The sequence below is a fragment of the Scyliorhinus canicula genome, chromosome 27 (genome assembly GCF_902713615.1).
Source record: "Scyliorhinus canicula chromosome 27, sScyCan1.1, whole genome shotgun sequence".
Lineage (NCBI taxonomy): Eukaryota > Metazoa > Chordata > Chondrichthyes > Carcharhiniformes > Scyliorhinidae > Scyliorhinus > Scyliorhinus canicula.
In genome coordinates this window covers 15,140,957-15,158,645 of record NC_052172.1, presented here as the reverse complement: position 1 = coordinate 15,158,645, position 17,689 = coordinate 15,140,957, and the positions used below count along the sequence as shown (strand labels likewise).

At 50.4% G+C, this 17,689-nt stretch overlaps 1 protein-coding gene across 4 annotated transcripts in view; it reads left to right on the top strand.

Annotated features, from left to right (window-relative positions):
* Nucleotides 1-17,689, top strand: part of npas1 (neuronal PAS domain protein 1) — a 402,370-nt gene that overhangs the window by 352,006 nt on the left and 32,675 nt on the right. For all 4 annotated transcript variants that reach the window (XM_038786009.1, XM_038786006.1, XM_038786007.1 and 1 more), the window contains one exon: nucleotides 11,678-11,852. In XM_038786009.1, coding sequence (XP_038641937.1) covers nucleotides 11,678-11,852 — 175 coding nt within the window. The remainder of the gene's footprint in view (nucleotides 1-11,677; nucleotides 11,853-17,689) is intronic.

Sequence of the window (17,689 nt, the reverse complement as noted above, 5' to 3'; positions counted from 1 at the left end):
CAGTGCAGAAGGAGGCCATTCGGCCCATCGAGTCTGCACCGGCTCCTGGAAAGAGCACCCTACCCAACCCCACACCTCACCCTATCCCCATAACCCAGTAACCCCACCCAACACTAAGGGCAATTTTGGACACTAAGGGCAATTTATCATGTCCAATCCATCTAACCTGCACATCTTTGTGACTGTGGGAGGAAACCGGAGCACCCGGAGGAAACCCACGCACACACGGGGAGGATGTGCAGACTCCACACAGACAGTGACCCAAGCCGGAATCGAACCTGGGACCCTGGAGCTGTGAAGCCATTGTGCTCACCACTATGCTACCGTGGTGCCCGGATGTCAGAACTGATCTGACGGGCAAGTCGGACATCTGGTTGGGACAGGTGCGTTGGCAAAGTGATGGCTTTGGAATGGTTTTTTTGTGTTTCTTAACTCCTTGACTGCAGAATCTGAGTAAGTTCTTCTGGATGAAACAGAGAGTTATTGATATTCTTTCACGGGATGTGAGCGTCGCCGGGCCCACCATTTGTTGCCCAGCCCTAATTGTCCCCTGAACTGAGTGTCTCGCCATTTCAGAGGGACGTTAAGAGTCGACCACATTGCCGTGGGTCTGGAGTCACATGTAGGCCAGACCGGGTAAGGACGGTTTCCTTCCCTGAAGGGGCATTAGTGAACCAGATGGTGTTTTTAAAACAACCAATGTCATGGAATAGAGATAGATAGAGAAATACAGCACAGAACAGGCCCTTCGGCCCACGATGTTGCGCCGAACTTTTGTCCTAGGTTAATCATAGAATTTTGGACAATTTGTCATGGCCAATCCACCCAACCTGCACATCTTTGGACTGTGGGAGGAAACCGGAGTACCCGGAGGAAACCCACGCAGCCACGGGGAGGATGTGCAGACTCCACACAGACAGTGACCCAAGTCGAAATCGAACTTGGGACCCTGGAGCTGTGAAGCAATTGTGCTATCCACAATGCTACCGTGCTGCCCTTAAGAAGTTAACCTACACTCCCTTATTCTACCCTAATCCAAGTACCTATCCAATAGCCGTTTGAAGGTCCATAAATTTTCCGACTCAACTACTACCACAGGCAGTGCATTCCATGCCCCCACTACTCTCTGGGTAAAGAACCTACCTCTGACATCCCCTCTATATCTTCCACCATTTATCTTAAATTTATGTCCCCTTGTAATGGTGTGTTCCACCCGGGGAAAAAGTCTCTGACTATCTACTCTATCTATTCCCCTGATCATCTTATAAACCTCTATCAAGTCGCCCCTCATCCTTCTCTGTTCCAATGAGAAAAGGCCCAGCACCCTCAATCTTTCCTCGTATGACCTACTCTCCATTCCAGGCAACATCCTGGTAAATCTCCTCTGCACCTTTTCCAAAGCTTCCACATCCTTCCTAAAATGAGGTGACCAGAACTGCACACAGTACTCCAAATGTGGCCTGACCAAGGTTTTGTACAGCTGCATCATCACCTCACGGCTCTTAAATTCAATCCCTCTGCTAATGAACGCTAGCACACCATAGGCCTTCTTCACAGCTCTATCCACTTGAGTGGCAACTTTCAAAGAAAAATGAACATAGACCCCAAGATCTCTCTGCTCCTCCACATTGCCAAGAACCCTACCATTAACCCTGTATTCCGCATTCAGATTTGTCCTTCCAAAATGGACAACCTCACACTTGTCAGGGTTAAACTCCATCTGCCACTTCTCAGCCCAGCTCTGCATTCTATCTATGTCTCTTTGAAGCCGACAACAGCCCTCCTCACTATCCACAACTCCACCAATCTTCGTATCATCTGCAAATTTACTGACCCACCCTTCCACTCCCTCATCCAAGTCGTTAATGAAAATCACAAACAGCAGAGGACCCAGAACTGATCCCTGCGGTACGCCACTGATAACTGGGCTCCAGGCTGAATATTTGCCATCCACCACAACTCTCTGTCTTCTATCGGTTAGCCAGTTTGTTATCCAACTGGCCAAATTTCCCACTATCCCATGCCTCCTTACTTTCTGCATAAGCCTACCATGGGGAACCTTATCAAATGCCTTACTAAAATCCATGTACACTACATCCACTGCTTTACCTTCATCCACATGCTTGGTCACCTCCTCAAAGAATTCAATAAGACTTGTAAGGCAAGACCTACCCCTCACAAATCCGTGCTGACTATCCCTAATCAAGCAATGCCTTTCCAGATGCTCAGAAATCCTATCCCTCAGTACCCTTTCCATTACTTTGCCTACCACCGAAGTAAGACTAACTGGCCTGTAATTCCCAGGGTTATCCCTATTCCCTTTTTTGAACAGGGGCACGACATTCGCCACTCTCCAATCCTCTGGTACCACACCTGTTGACAGCGAGGACGAAAAGATCATTGCCAACGGCTCTGCAATTTCATTTCTTGCTTCCCATAGAATCCTTGGATATATCCCGTCAGGCCCGGGGGACTTGTCTATCCTCAAGTTTTTCAAAACGCGCAACACATCTTCCTTCCTGACAAGTATCTCCTCAAGCTTATCAGTCTGCTTCACGCTGTCCTCTCCAACAATATGGCCCCTCTCATTTGTAAATACTGAAGAAAAATACTTGTTCAAGACCTCTCCTATCTCTTCAGACTCAATACACAATCTCCCGCTACTGTCCTTAATCGGACCTACTCTCACTCTAGTCATTCTCATATTTCTCACGTATGTGTAAAAGGCCTTGGGGTTTTCCTTGATCCTACCCGCCAAAGATTTTTCATGCCCTCTCTTAGCTCTCCTAATCCCTTTCTTCAGTTCCCTCCTGGCTATCTTGTATCCCTCCAGCGCCCTGTCTGAACCTTGTTTCTTCAGCCTTACATAAGTCTCCTTCTTCCTCTTAACAAGACATTCAACCTCTCTTGTCAACCATGGTTCCCTCACTCGACCATCTCTTCCCTGCCTGACAGGGACATACATATCAAAGACACGCAGTACCTGATCCTTGAACAAGTTCCACATTTCACTTGTGTCCTTCCCTGACAGCCTATGTTCCCAACTTCTGCACTTCAATTCTTGTCTGACAGCATTGTATTTACCCTTCCCCCAATTATAAACCTTGCCCTGTTGCTCGCACCTATCCCTCTCCATTACTAAAGTGAAAGTCACAGAATTGTGGTCACTACCTCCAAAATGCTCCCCCACTAACAAATCTATCACCTGCCCTGGTTCATTACCAAGTACTAAATCCAATATGGCCTCCCCTCTGGTCGGACAATCTACATACTGTGTTAGAAAAGCTTCCTGGACACACTGCACAAACACTACCCCATCCAAACTATTTGATCTAAAGAGTTTCCACTCAATGTTTGGGAAGTTGAAGTCGCCCATGACTACTACCCTGTGACTTCTGCACCTTTCCAGAATCTGTTTCCCAATCTGTTCCTCCACATCTCTGCTGCTATTGGGGGGCCTATAGAACACTCCCAACAAGGTGACTGCTCCTTTCCTATTTCTAACTTCAACCCATATTACCTCAGTAGGCAGATCCCCCTCGAACTGCCTTTCTGCAGCTGTTATACTATCTCTAATTAACAATGCCACCCCCCCACCTCTTTTACCATCCTCCCTAATCTTGTTGAAACATCTATAACCAGGGACCTCCAACAACCATTTCTGCCCCTCTTCTATCCAAGTTTCCGTGATGGCCACCACATCGTAGTCCCAAGTACCGATCCATGCATTAAGTTCACCCACCTTATTCCTGATGCTTCTTGCATTAAAGTATACACACTTCAACCCATCTCCTTGCCTGCAAGTACTCTCCTTTGTCATTGTTACCTTCCCCACTGCATCACTACGTGCTTTGGCGTCCTGACTATCGTCTACCTTAGTTGCTGGACTACAGATCCGGTTCCCATTCCCCTGCCAAATTAGTTTAAACCCTCCCGAAGAGTACTAGAAAACCTCCCCCCCAGGATATTGGTGCCCCTCTGGTTCAGATGCAACCCGTCCTGCTTGTACAGGTCCCACCTTCCCCAGAATGCGCTCCAATTATCCAAATACCTGAAGCCCTCCCTCCTACACCATTCCTGCAGCCACGTGTTCAACTGCACTCTCTCCCTATTCCTAGCCTCGCTATCACGTGGCACCGGCAACAAACCAGAGATGACAACTCTGTCTGTCCTGGCCCTTAACTTCCAGCCTAACTCCCTAAACTTGTTTATTACCTCCACACCCTTTTTCCTACCTACATCGTTGGTACCAATGTGCACCACGACTTCTGGCTGCTCACCCTCCCCCTTCAGGATCCTGAAGACACGATCAGAGACATCCCTGGCCCTGGCACCCGGGAGGCAACATACCTTTCGGGAGTCTCGCTCGCGACCACAGAATCTCCTATCTATTCCCCTAACCATTGAATCTCCTATTACTATTGCTTTTCTATGCTCCCCCCTTCCCTTCTGAGCCCCAGAGCCAGACTCAGTGCCAGAGACCTGGCCGCTGGGGCCTTCCCCCGGTAGGTCATCCCCCCCAACAGCATCCAAAACGGTATACTTGTTTTGAAGGGGAATGGCCACGAGGGATCCCTGCACTGTCTGCCTGTTAGTTTTCTTTCCCCTGACTGTAACCCAGCTACTCTTGTCCAGTACCTTTGGTGTGGCTACCTCCCTGTAACTCTTCTCTATGACCCCCTCTGCCTCCCGGATGATCCGAAGTTCATCCAGCTCCAGCTCCAGTACCTTAACACGGTCTCTGAGGAGCTGGAGTTGGGTGCACTTCCCGCAGGTATAGTCAGCGGGGACACCAGTGGTATCCCTCACCACCCACATCCTACAGGAGGAGCATGCAACTGCCCTAGCCTCCATCCCCTCTTACTTTACAGAATTAGCTGCCCTGTGGACCAACTGGACCTCCGCCCTCCGACTCTGCTCCCAGTCAGCTGTACTCTAAACTCCTGGTTCCCTTCACGCTCTTTGATAAATATAGGAAATTAAATGAAAGGAGTACCTTACTCCCTCCTCACCTAACTCCCTCAGTCACCAAACTCTCACTGTAGCACTCAAATGCCACAAGCTCAGCACTCAGTGCAAACAAAGTCTGCACTGTATCTAGCCCCTATTTATACTGTGACTCTAGCTTCTAAAAACTGGCCTAATGCAATTAACTAATTAACAAGCTCCAGCTGCAAGTAAGTCCAAGTAGAACCTTGTTTAAAGCTGATTCAAAATTCACCTTCTTATAGACCAAACAGCAACTTTTAAGTTAATTAACTAAATAAAAGAAATACTAGACTTTAAATAACCCTTATACTCCCTCAGTCACCAAACTCTCACTGTAGCACTCAAATGCCACAAGCTCAGCACTCAGTGCAAACAAAGTCTGCACTGTATCTAGCCCCTATTTATACTGTGACTCTAGCTTCTAAAAACTGGCCTAATGCAATTAACTAATTAACAAGCTCCAGCTGCAAGTAAGTCCAAGTAGAACCTTGTTTAAAGCTGATTCAAAATTCACCTTCTTATAGACCAAACAGCAACTTTTAAGTTAATTAACTAAATAAAAGAAATACTAGACTTTAAATAACCCTTATACTCCCTCAGTCACCAAACTCTCACTGTAGCACTCAAATGCCACAAGCTCAGCACTCAGTGCAAACAAAGTCTGCACTGTATCTAGCCCCTATTTATACTGTGACTCTAGCTTCTAAAAACTGGCCTAATGCAATTAACTAATTAACAAGCTCCAGCTGCAAGTAAGTCCAAGTAGAACCTTGTTTAAAGCTGATTCAAAATTCACCTTCTTATAGACCAAACAGCAACTTTTAAGTTAATTAACTAAATAAAAGAAATACTAGACTTTAAATAACCCTTATACTCCCTCAGTCACCAAACTCTCACTGTAGCACTCAAATGCCACAAGCTCAGCACTCAGTGCAAACAAAGTCTGCACTGTATCTAGCCCCTATTTATACTGTGACTCTAGCTTCTAAAAACTGGCCTAATGCAATTAACTAATTAACAAGCTCCAGCTGCAAGTAAGTCCAAGTAGAACCTTGTTTAAAGCTGATTCAAAATTCACCTTCTTATAGACCAAACAGCAACTTTTAAGTTAATTAACTAAATAAAAGAAATACTAGACTTTAAATAACCCTTATACTCCCTCAGTCACCAAACTCTCACTGTAGCACTCAAATGCCACAAGCTCAGCACTCAGTGCAAACAAAGTCTGCACTGTATCTAGCCCCTATTTATACTGTGACTCTAGCTTCTAAAAACTGGCCTAATGCAATTAACTAATTAACAAGCTCCAGCTGCAAGTAAGTCCAAGTAGAACCTTGTTTAAAGCTGATTCAAAATTCACCTTCTTATAGACCAAACAGCAACTTTTAAGTTAATTAACTAAATAAAAGAAATACTAGACTTTAAATAACCCTTATACTCCCTCAGTCACCAAACTCTCACTGAATAGAATCCCAATAGTGCAGAAAGAGGCCATTCGGCCCATCGAGTCTGCGCCAACCCTCTGAAAGAGCACCCTACCTAGGCACGCACGCCCCCAGCCTGTTCCCGTAACTGTCTGACACGAAGGGCCAATTTAGCATGGCCAGTCCACCAAACCCGCACACCTTAGTGAGGTCAGCTTTTTTCAATTCCCGGTTTTCTGAATTGAATTAATTGGGTTCTCTGAATTCATATTTTAAAAAATTTAGAGTACCCAATTTCTTTTCCAATTAAGGAGCAATTTGGCGTGGCCAATTCACCTAGCCTGCACATCTTTGGGGGGTGGGGGGAGGGGGGGAGACCCACGCAGACACAGGGAGAATGTGCAAACTCCACACGGACAGTGACCCAGAGCCGGGATTGAACCCGGGTCCTCGACGGCGTGAGGCAGCAATGCTAACCACTGCGCCACAGTGCCCCCCCCCACCCCCCCCCCCACTGAGGTCACTGTTTATGAAGGTCGCCCTGATCTCAAAGTTAAATTTCAGACCTTCTCCCCCACCACCCCCTACCCCACCAAGCATTGAGGCACCACACTCACCACCACCCCAACACCGCTATGCCAACATCAGGGCATCCCTCCCCCACCCTCTCCCAACACAGATAAAGGGAACCCCCCATCCCCCGATGGAGGTGTTAGGTGAATTGGATCTCAAACTGAGATCTTGCCAGCACAAACCTGTTTTCGGCCATTCGTGAGATTTAACGGCCATGACGGGATTTGCGCTCACGGTTAACGGTGTCGCTGGATCGCAACCTGAGTCAGTCCAGGCAGGCCATTGACGCAAATTGATTTTTTTAATCCCCAAACCTGAATCCCACCAATCAAATACTCTGCCCTGTCTTACGTGGGATTGGCCAAGGTGACAACTTATAGAAAACGCAGCAACATGGAAATCGCCCATGAAAAGATTGGAAGCAGATATTTTTATGAGTTCCTACCTTTACCCGATGACTTTGATTGGTTTCCCACCAAAATGCCAACAGTCGGCCAGTAGGATGTCCACAGAATTTACTAAGGGTTACTTACACAGGACATACCGCACAGCAACAGGCCATTCGGCCCAACCAGCCTGTGCTGGTGCTAATGCACCACTCAAGCCTCTTCCCATCTTACTCTTGAAAATCTTCCACCGTAACCCCTCCATCATCCATATATCCTTGCCCAGTTTCCCTTTAAAGGCGTTGATGCTATTCAATTCGATGTGGGAGCGAGTTCCACACTCTCCGCACCTTCTCGGCAAAGAAGCTTCCCCTGAATCCCCAGTTGGATTCCTTGGAGGACTATCTTACATTGATGGCTGCTAGGGGGCGGCACGGTGGCGCAGTGGTTAGCACTGTCGCTTCACAGCGCCAGATACCTGAGTTCGATTCACGGCTTGGGTCACTGTGCGGAATCTGCACGTTCTCCCAGTGTCTCTGTGGGTTTCCTCCGGGTGCTCCGGTTTCCTCCCGAAAGACGTGCTTGTTAGGTGAATTGGACATTCTAAATTCTCCCTCTGTGTACCTGAACAGGTGCCGGAATGTGGCGACTAGGGGCTTTTCACAGTAACTTCATTGCAGTGTTAATGTGAGCCTACTTGTGACAATAATAAAGATTATTATTATTATTATTATTATTAATAAACACGAGGAAGTCTTGCGCATGTGCGCAGTGGCCTCAGGAGGCGCCGTACGCGGCACCATCGGAACATTGGAAATGCGACGGCCAATCGCCGCACAGCAAGATCCCAAAAAGAGCAATGCCTCGGTTGACGTGCCGGAAATACTCCGCAGGTCTGGTCGGACGCGCACGGAGGGAGAAACGGCTGTCTCCCCCATCGAATATGGCTTCGCCGGAACGGAGTGGGGTCGACGGGCCCCTCGGGTCCGGCTTCTGAACCGAGAGACGGCATCAGCGGTGGTGCGGCACTCCCTCGGTGGGGCGCCCAGGCTTGGGGCCTAGAACACGAGGAGCCTTGGGGAGGGGGATGGGGGCGGCAGAGAGGCGCCACACAACTGAGGCAAATTGACGGCAGCATCGAAAGACAATCACAGCTTATATTGAGCCTCTCAGACACCTCTCGATATTACAAGGCAGATGGGTTTTCTTCCCTTTGTGTCCTCTGCTGCATTAGTAATTAAGAGGTCTGAGACGGGCCTTGACTTCATTTGGTCTGTAATAACCTAACCCTTACACTTGGTGAATAAGGAATGAATAGAAAGTCATTAATATTCACCAGCCCTCTGCATATCAGAGCCCCTAAAGACAGGTATTGACTGCTTTGAATATTAAAGGTCAACAAGCAGAGCGAAAATCTTTTGCATAATTACGCGTATGAGAGACTAATAAATTAGGGCCGGGTTTAAAGCTATTTTTCAACTTTTCCAGCTGATTTTTAATGGTAGTACGAAGAATAAGATTCACTGGGATCCCGCCCTGAAAGGCAGCCAGATTTCTTCAGCTGCTCGCCATGTGATCGATTACATCCCCTGCCCTGTGATCAGTTATATTAGCTGTCACACGGAGATGGCGTAGAATGGATAGCCTTCGTACCGCTGGCCGTGAGCGTGTGCACAGGGTGCCTTAAGAGAGCGAGCGAGGGAAGCAAAGGGGATTTAATGAGGCGCTTCAATCTTTCTAGGTGTCAGCTCGGCAGACATGCCATGGGACCGGGCGCCGTGAGCAACACTCCCGCCTCGGAATCGAAAAGTCGGGGGTTCGCGCCCAACCTCATTCCCCCCCCCCCCACCCCCCCCCGAGACGTAAGCCCACGTCCGAGGCTGACCCTGCAGTACGGAGATCTCGGGAGCGGGAGAAAGGTTTTGCGGCGCCAGGAGAGGCCACGACACGAATGGATGAGCTGGCCGTTAGCACTTTACTGTTTGTGGGATCTTGCTGTGCGCTGGTTGGCTGCCATGTTTTCAGTGCTCTTACGGTTGCGAAAAGTGCCCAAGTGGCTGTTATGCGCTCTTGGGAGGCCTGACGTTGCGTGAGGCGTTTACGCAAATTAAAACCTTCCTTTTATTAATGATGAGTTACCATGGGAACAAAATTGTCTAAATTCGAGTGGGTAGCAGGATTGTTGGCTGAGACGTGGGAGGAGTCGAGGCTCCTGACTCTCGTAGGTGGCATGGCCGTGCAGTGCTTGGCACTGCTGCCTCACGGCGGCAAGGGTCCGTTTTTGGGCTGGCTACTGAAGAGGCGCAATCATTCTGCAGTGTGACACCAGTCACTTCACGGGGCCCGGTTGCCGCACATTCTGCAGCTCCGACGATGGAAGAGCCTGCAGCCCACTGAGGATCTGTACCGGACAAACGGTGGGGTGTGCAAAATACGACATTGTGGGAGAGTGGGGGGGGGAGGGGATTGAATACAGAGATCCGCGTGTGCTCTATAGACGACTTGCAAAGCAATAAATCAGTAGCTTTCACAACCTCCTAAGCACTTTATAATCAATAATGTACCTTCAAAGTTGTAATGTAGGAAGCGAAGCAACCAATTTGGGCACAGGAAGCTCCCGGCAAAGCGAAAAAAGGCCAGATTCCAGTGTGTGAGGGCTTGATACTTTATAATAATAATCTTTATTGTCGCAAGTAGGTTTACATTAACACTGCAATGAAGTTACTGTGAAAAGCCCCTCGTCACCACACTCCGGCGCCTGTTCGGGTACACGGAGGGAGAATCCAGAATGTCCAATTCACCCAACAAGCACGTCTTTCGGGACTTGTGGGAGGAAACCGGAGCACCCGGAGGAAACCCGCGCCGACACGGGGAGAACGTGCAGACTCCGCACAGAGAGTGACCCAAGCCGGGAATCGAACCTGTGACCCTGGCGCTGTGAAGCAACAGTGCTAACCACTGTGTACCGTGCCGCCTGGGACACTGGGTAAAATTCTCCCGTTTGAGGGCAGCACGGTGGCGAAGTGGGTTAGCCGTGTTGCCTCACGGCTCCGAGGTCCTGGGTTCGATCCTGGCCCCGGTTCACTGTCCGTGTGGAGTTTGCACATTCTCCCCGTGTCTGCGTGGGTTTCGCCCCCACAACCCAAAGATGTGCAGGGTAGGTGGATTGGCCACGCTAAATTGCCATTAGGGTGGCTTGTGCGTGGTAACAGTGCAACAGAATTAGCTGTACCGGGGTTAGAGTCAATGTGAAATCAGGACTTGTGGCTGCTGGCTTGTGCTAGATCGGGAATAGTGTGTGCCAGATCGGGAATAGTGTGTGCCAGATCGGGAATAGCGTGTGCCAGATCGGGAATAGTGTGTGCCAGATCGGGAATAGCGTGTGCCAGATCGGGAATAGCGTGTGCCAGATCGGGAATAGCGTGTGCCAGATCGGGAATAGTGTGTGCCAGATCGGGAATAGCGTGTGCCAGATCGGGAATAGCGTGTGCCAGATCGGGAATAGCGTGTGCCAGATCGGGAATAGTGTGTGCCAGATCGGGAATAGCGTGTGCCAGATCGGGAATAGCGTGTGCCAGATCGGGTATGGCGTGTGCCAGATCGGGAACGGCGTGTGCCAGATTGGGAATAGCGTGTGCCAGATTGGGAATAGTGTGTGCCAGATTGGGAATAGTGTGTGCCAGATTGGGAATAGCGTGTGCCAGATCGGGAATAGTGTGTGCCAGATTGGGAATAGTGTGTGCCAGATCGGGAATAGCGTGTGCCAGATCGGGAATGGCGTGATGACATCAGAGGGTGACAACAGCTTCCATTATCTAAGGTCATCCAGAAACTCTTCGCCCCATTTACCCATCAGCCCTGTGTTTGTTGGCCCACACTGGCTCCCAACTAAGCAACGGCCTTGAGTCAAATATTCTCTGCCCCGTTTTCAATCCCCTCCCCATGTCCTCACCATCTCCACAGCCCTCCGCGATATCTCCACTCCTCTAATTCTGACCCATTGGCGGTCCTGCCTCTCGCCGCCTGGCCTCTCCAGCTTTGGAATTCACTCCTATCCCTTTCTCACTTGCTACTCCTTAAGGACGCTCCTTAAAACCGACCTTCCTTGGCCGAGCTTTTCGTCGTTTGCGTTTGGTGTCAAATTTTGTTTGATGACCTTGGTGTGAGGTTAGGGGTCGTGTGAGGTTAGAGGGCACAGTGAGAACGTTGTTGTTGTTGTTGCTTGGCCGCAATTTGTCGCTGGTCGCTCTCCTGAGCAGAATCCTTCGTTAACCCGTTCCCGGCCCCGTTTTCTGTCCTGCCTAGGTGGAGCTGACGGGTAGCAGCGTCTTCGACTACATTCACCCCGGGGATCACGTGGAGGTGGCAGAGCAGCTGGGACTGAAACTGCCCACAGGGCGAGGGCACAGCTCGCAAAATTCCAACGAGGACGGGGCAAGTTCGACGTCTTCCTCCTCACTGGCCGCAACACCCGAGTCAGGTAAGGACGTGGGGGTGAAGGAGGCACGGCGGGGGAGGGTGTGTGGGGGGGGGGGGGGGGGGTTGGATTGCGAGCAAGGGGGTTTGGGAGCAGAGGAGGGTGACTGGGGAAGGTCTCCAAATGGTCACATGTCATCAAAGGGTATTTATTTGGGGGCGTGGGGAGGTTAATTGGATGATGGACTACAATTCTGGCTCGAGCCCTTCCCCAGGGCTCAGGTACTATGTTGGACCTCCCCCCCCCTCCACAGATCATCTCGATCAATATTTACTTCACCCGCCTCACGGCGCCGAGGTCCCAGGTTCGATCCCGGCTCCGGGTCACTGTCCGTGTGGAGTTTCCGCATTCTCCCCGTGTCTGCGTGGGTTTCGCCCCCACAACCCAAAGATGTGCAGGGTAGGTGGATTGGCCATGCTAAATTACCCCTTAATTGGAAGAAATTAATTGGGTAATCTAAATTTAAAAAAAAAATACAAAAAAAAATAAAAAATATTTACTTCACCCGATGACATAAAGTCTTTGAAAAAACCCAAGTTAGACATCACCCCATCACTTTTTCTAACTTAAACCTTCTACAATCTTGGGGGCTGTCCAACACATAGGCCTTTGAAAAAGGAGTAAAGAACTTTCATTTGTATAACGCCTTTCACCGCCTTACAGCCCGTGGGACGTTTCTGAAGTGTGGTCACTGTTGTTACGCAGCCAATTCGTGCACAGCAAGATCCCACAATTATCACTGCGATAATGACCAGATGATCTTTGCTGCGCTGTGAATTTTTGGTGGTTGCAATTTGGTCGGTACACAGGGGTCTTAGAACATAGAACAGTACAGCACAGAACAGGCCCTTCGGCCCTCGATGTTGTGCCGAGCAATGATCACCCTACTCAAACCCACATATCGACCCTATACCCGTAACCCAACAACCCCCCCTCCCCTTAACCTTACCTGTTTTTAGGACACTACGGGCAATTTAGCATGGCCAATCCACCTAACCCGCACATCTTTGGACTGTGGGAGGAAACCGGAGCACCCGGAGGAAACCCACGCACACACGGGGAGGACGTGCAGACTCCGCACAGACAGTGACCCAGCCGGGAATCGAACCTGGGACCCTGGAGCTGTGAAGCATTTATGCTAACCACCATGCTACCGTCTTCTGCCCTGCTCCTCCGCGAAATAGTGGCCTGAAGGTAAGATGGGTGGGAAATGTGTGATCCAACCCATGTCCCTCCCATCAAGGTGCCGAGCAGATGTTGATCTGGATCAGTGCAACATCTGGTTTGCAGGAGACTATTATTTAATTGTTCCAGTTTCCTAGATATCGTTGTCAGAAATTGTTTGCGAGCTGCGTCAATGGCTCAGTGTGTGTTTATTTATATATGTCACCATCTACAAGGCACAGGTCAGGAGTGTGATGGACTCTCCACTTGCCTGGATGAGTGCAGCTCCCAACAACACTCAAGAAGCTCAACGCCATCCAGGACAAAGCAGCCCCGCTCGATTGGCACCCCATCCACCACCTTCAACATTCACTCCCTCCACCATCGGCGCACAGTGGCAGCCGTGTGTACCATCTACAAGATGCACTGCAGCAACTCACCAAGGCTCCATAAACGTTGCTCTGGACATTTGGGACTACTCCCCTCCTGTTCCTCAAAAGAGTGGCCATGGAATCACTTCTGCCCACCTGAAGGTCAGGTGGGTGTGAAATATGTGATTTAATCCCATGGCGGGCAGCACAGTGGTTAGCACGACTGCCTCACAGCAGCAGGGACCCGGGTTCCATTCCGACCTTGGGTTACTATCTGTGTGGAGTTTGCATGTTCTCCACGTGTCTGCGTGGGTTTCCTCCAGGTGCTGCAGTTTCCTCCCAAAGATGTGCAGGTTATGTGGATTGGCCGTGCTAAATTGCACCTTCGTGCACAAAAATGTGCAGGTTAGGAGGGGGTTACGGGGATAGGGAGGGGGATTGGGCCTGGGTGGGGCACTCTTTCAAAGGATTGGTGCTGACTAAATGGGCCGAATGGCCTCCTTCTGCACTGTTGGGGTTCCATGGTTCCCGATAATCAAGATGCACCACACAAACCCACAACATCTACCACTTGGAGGGGCAACAGGTATGTTGGAGCATCACGTACCTGCAAATTCACCCTCCAGGCTACTGCCCATCCTGACGTGAACCAATCTCGGTGCCTTCACTGTCGCTGGGTCAGAACTCTAGGGATCCCTTCCTAACAGCACAGTGGGTGTACCTACGCCACAGGGGCTGCAGCCGGGTCACGAAGGCCGCTCACCACCACCTTCTCAAGGGGCAATTAATGACGGGCAACAAATGCTTGGGCCCGGCCAGCAAAACACGCAAGCCATGGGCCCATTGTTGGACTGAAGGACGAGGTTGTCCTTTCCTAACGGATCCACTGAGACACGGGCCACGGATCAGAGCTGCTGGGGGCGAGCTTGGAGGAGATCCTCAAGGGTTCAGTTACTTGACTGCGGATTTGAAAAAGCGAAGGGGGCCGTTCTCTTCGCTCTCGGCAAAAGAGGGCCAAGGGATGAACTTACTCAGATCTTTACAGTTAGGACTGGGTTCGATAGAGTTGACATGAGGGAAGATGTTGTGATGGAGGTCAAAAGTAGAGGTGGTAAATGATAAATCCAGGTGGAATTGAGTAGAAACGTCTTTACCCCAGAGAACGACCATTAATGATCAAACTGAACCATTACTGGCCAATAGTTTGGACAATTGTTGGCAGTTGGGCTGTGAAGAAAGAAGGAGTTGCATTTATATGTCGTTTTTTCTGGACTCTGAAGGTGTCAAGGGGTAAGGGGAGAGCGCGGGGAGTATGACTCCGAGATTAGAGGATCAGCCATGGCCATGTTGAATGGCAGAGCAGGCTCTCGAAGGGCCGAATGGCCTCCTCCCGCTCCTATTTTCCGTGCACTGGACCAGGCCACTTTGCAGCCAGTAAATATTTTTGAAGTGTGGCCACAGGTCGTGACCCCGAGGACGTGGCAGCCCATTTTGGCACAGCAGGATCCCACAAACACCGACATGGTAACGACCGGATAATCTGTTCTTTGCCGTGTTGACTGAAGGGTGAATGTTGGCCAGGACACTGGGGATGAATCCCGCCCACCCCCTCCCCAACCACCAAGCCAACCCTGTGAGAAATGGTGCTAGGGGATCCTTTACACCCAGTTTTTTTTTTCTATAAATTTAGAGTACCCAATTCATTTTATCCAATTAAGGGACAGTTTAGCCTGGCCAATTCACCTACCCTGCACAGCTTTGGGTTGTGGGGGCGAGACCCACGCAGACACGGGGGAGAATGTGCAAACTCCACACGGACAGTGACCCGGGGCCGGGATCGAACCTGGGACCTCGGCGCCGTGAGGCAGCAGTGCCAACCACTGCTGCCCACCACACCCAGTTGGGTGAGGACAGGCGGGGCCTCACGTCTGGAGGGTATGGCGCCTCCGGCTGCTCAGCGCTCCCTCGGTGCTGCACTGGAATGTCAGTGTCGATTTCCGTCCTTCGAGCCCTGGAGTGGGACTTGACCCTGGAACCTTGTGGCTCAGGGTTGAGAGTATTATCAGGCCGGCTCACAGTCGTAAAAGGGTGCTGGAAAGTCACACGGGGAGGGGGGGCACACGTGACTGCGCAATTGCAAGAGATTCCACTTCGACAATGATTTCCAATTGAAAGTAGCGACTTGCTTTTTGCCAGGCGTCTCAGAATCTAAACTGCTCTCTGAAAGCCCTCAAACGTCACTCAGGGTGAGGGGCACCGATCATTGAGACCATGCTGGTCTTCGTTTCGGTCAAAGCTCGGCACAACATCGAGGGCTGAAGGGCCTGTTCTGTGCTGTACTGTTCCATGTCTGTGTCATGCCAGGCCACCCTGAAAGGGTTAAATGTTCAGCTCTCAAGGAAGCAAATGCGATTGCGGGCGAGGATCAGGGCCCGGGAGGCTGAGGCGGGGGAGACAGGCTGAAACACAGCCCGCATTCCTCGCAGCCGTCGTTACTTCACGCAGAGTGTCAGGGGAATTAATTAGTTGGGATCAGGAGTGATGCGCAAAAAAAAGACAGAGGTTAACTGCTTGTGTTTAGTGGAAAAGTGACTCTGTGGAGGGCGAGGAAGGGCCATCATTTCAAGCCGCTCGAGTTCCGTTCCTCCCACTGAAACAAAGACAGAAAAAGGCCCCAAATGCAGTTTGACATTTATTTTTCTTCCTTCATGGCATGTGGTACGGCTCGCATCCACTGCCCATCCCTGATCGCTCGGCCATTGACGAGTCGGCCACTGTGGGTTCTGGGGTCACGTGTAGGCCAGACCGGGTAAGGACGGCAGATTTCCTTCCCTAAAGGGGGGACATTAGTGAACCGGATGGTTTTGTTTAAAAAGTTTTTTTAAATATAAATTTAGAGTACCCAATTAATTTTTCCAATGAAGGGGCAATTTAGCCTGGCCAATCCACCTACTCTGCACATCTTTGGGTTGTGGGGGCGAAACCCACGCAGACACGGGGAGAATGTGCAAACTCCACACGGATAGTGACCCAGAGCCGGGATCGAACCCGGGACCTCGGCACCGTGAGGCAGCAGGGCTAACCCTCTGCGCCACCCTGCCGCCCTGATAGGATGGGTTTTTACAACAATCGATGGTTTCGTTCCTTCAGGTTTAATCCCTTATTTTTTTTTAATTGAAATCCCACTGGCTGCCGTGTCAGGATTTGAACCCGGGTTGACCCTGGGTGGGGCAGTGTCTTTAATTTCAGTGACAACACCACTACACCACCATCTCCGCTTCACATCGCGGCCCATCCCCGGCTGTGTCACGCCTGGTGACAGCCAGGAACCCGTTTTCCAGGAACAAGGAGGAGCCTCCACGTACCCGGAATCCCACATCACCCGGCCCAGAAACGAGGCAAAGCCGGATTCTTCATCTCCTCCCTCTTTCTTTTCATCGTCTTACCCTTCCGCCCCTCCCCCCCCCCCCCCCCCCCCCCCCCGCCTCCTCCCCCTCACCCACAAAACTGGCAGCTACCCATGAAACTCATCGACAGCCAGCCAAAAAGACAATTCATTAGCAGTTTGATCCACCGCTTCGGCACTTGACTCCGAGGTGTCAAGGGGTATAAATAAGACCCACGTTGGGACTTGGGTGCCTGATCTAGGCCAGTATTGAGGGGGTACCCCACCGTCGGAGATGCACGTGAAGTCAAATTGAGGCCCCCATCTCGGGGCGATACAGGACCCCCGTGGCCACTATCCAGAGCAGGACATTCTGCATCGTCTATCTCTCAATCAATGCAGGTCATTGGTGGGATCGACCTGTGTCCCACCAGGCTGCCACGTCACCCTCCAACTTTGATTATGTTGCAGCAGACAGTGAAGCATTGTGGGGCTGCAAGGGGCTGGAGATAAGCGAAAGAACGGCCTGGTTTGTTTCCCTACCTTGTAAAAAAAGTGGTGTGTAAAATTGAGACAATTTAAAAGTGTTACGCCCCATTACACGCCCTCTCAAACTTTCCTATGTTTGTTGTGTTGTTCAAGCCCCTCCTGTGGCTCTCCGCCTCAAAGCGAGCTCCGAGCTTCTGTATTTTTAATTAGGAGGAACGCATCGTTGTGTTTCAAGATTCTTCAAGCAGTTCAGTTTTAACGCACAGATCTGCTCCGCAACAGAACGCAATCTGATCCTGATTGACACACGGCGGCCTTACCATCAAATGTTCCGCTGAGATCAAACTCGCTGTGACTCGAGGTGAGCACACAGCCCCCCATTTGCACGTCTCTGTCCTGTGGCCCATTTAATCCCCCAGACAAGTGACTCG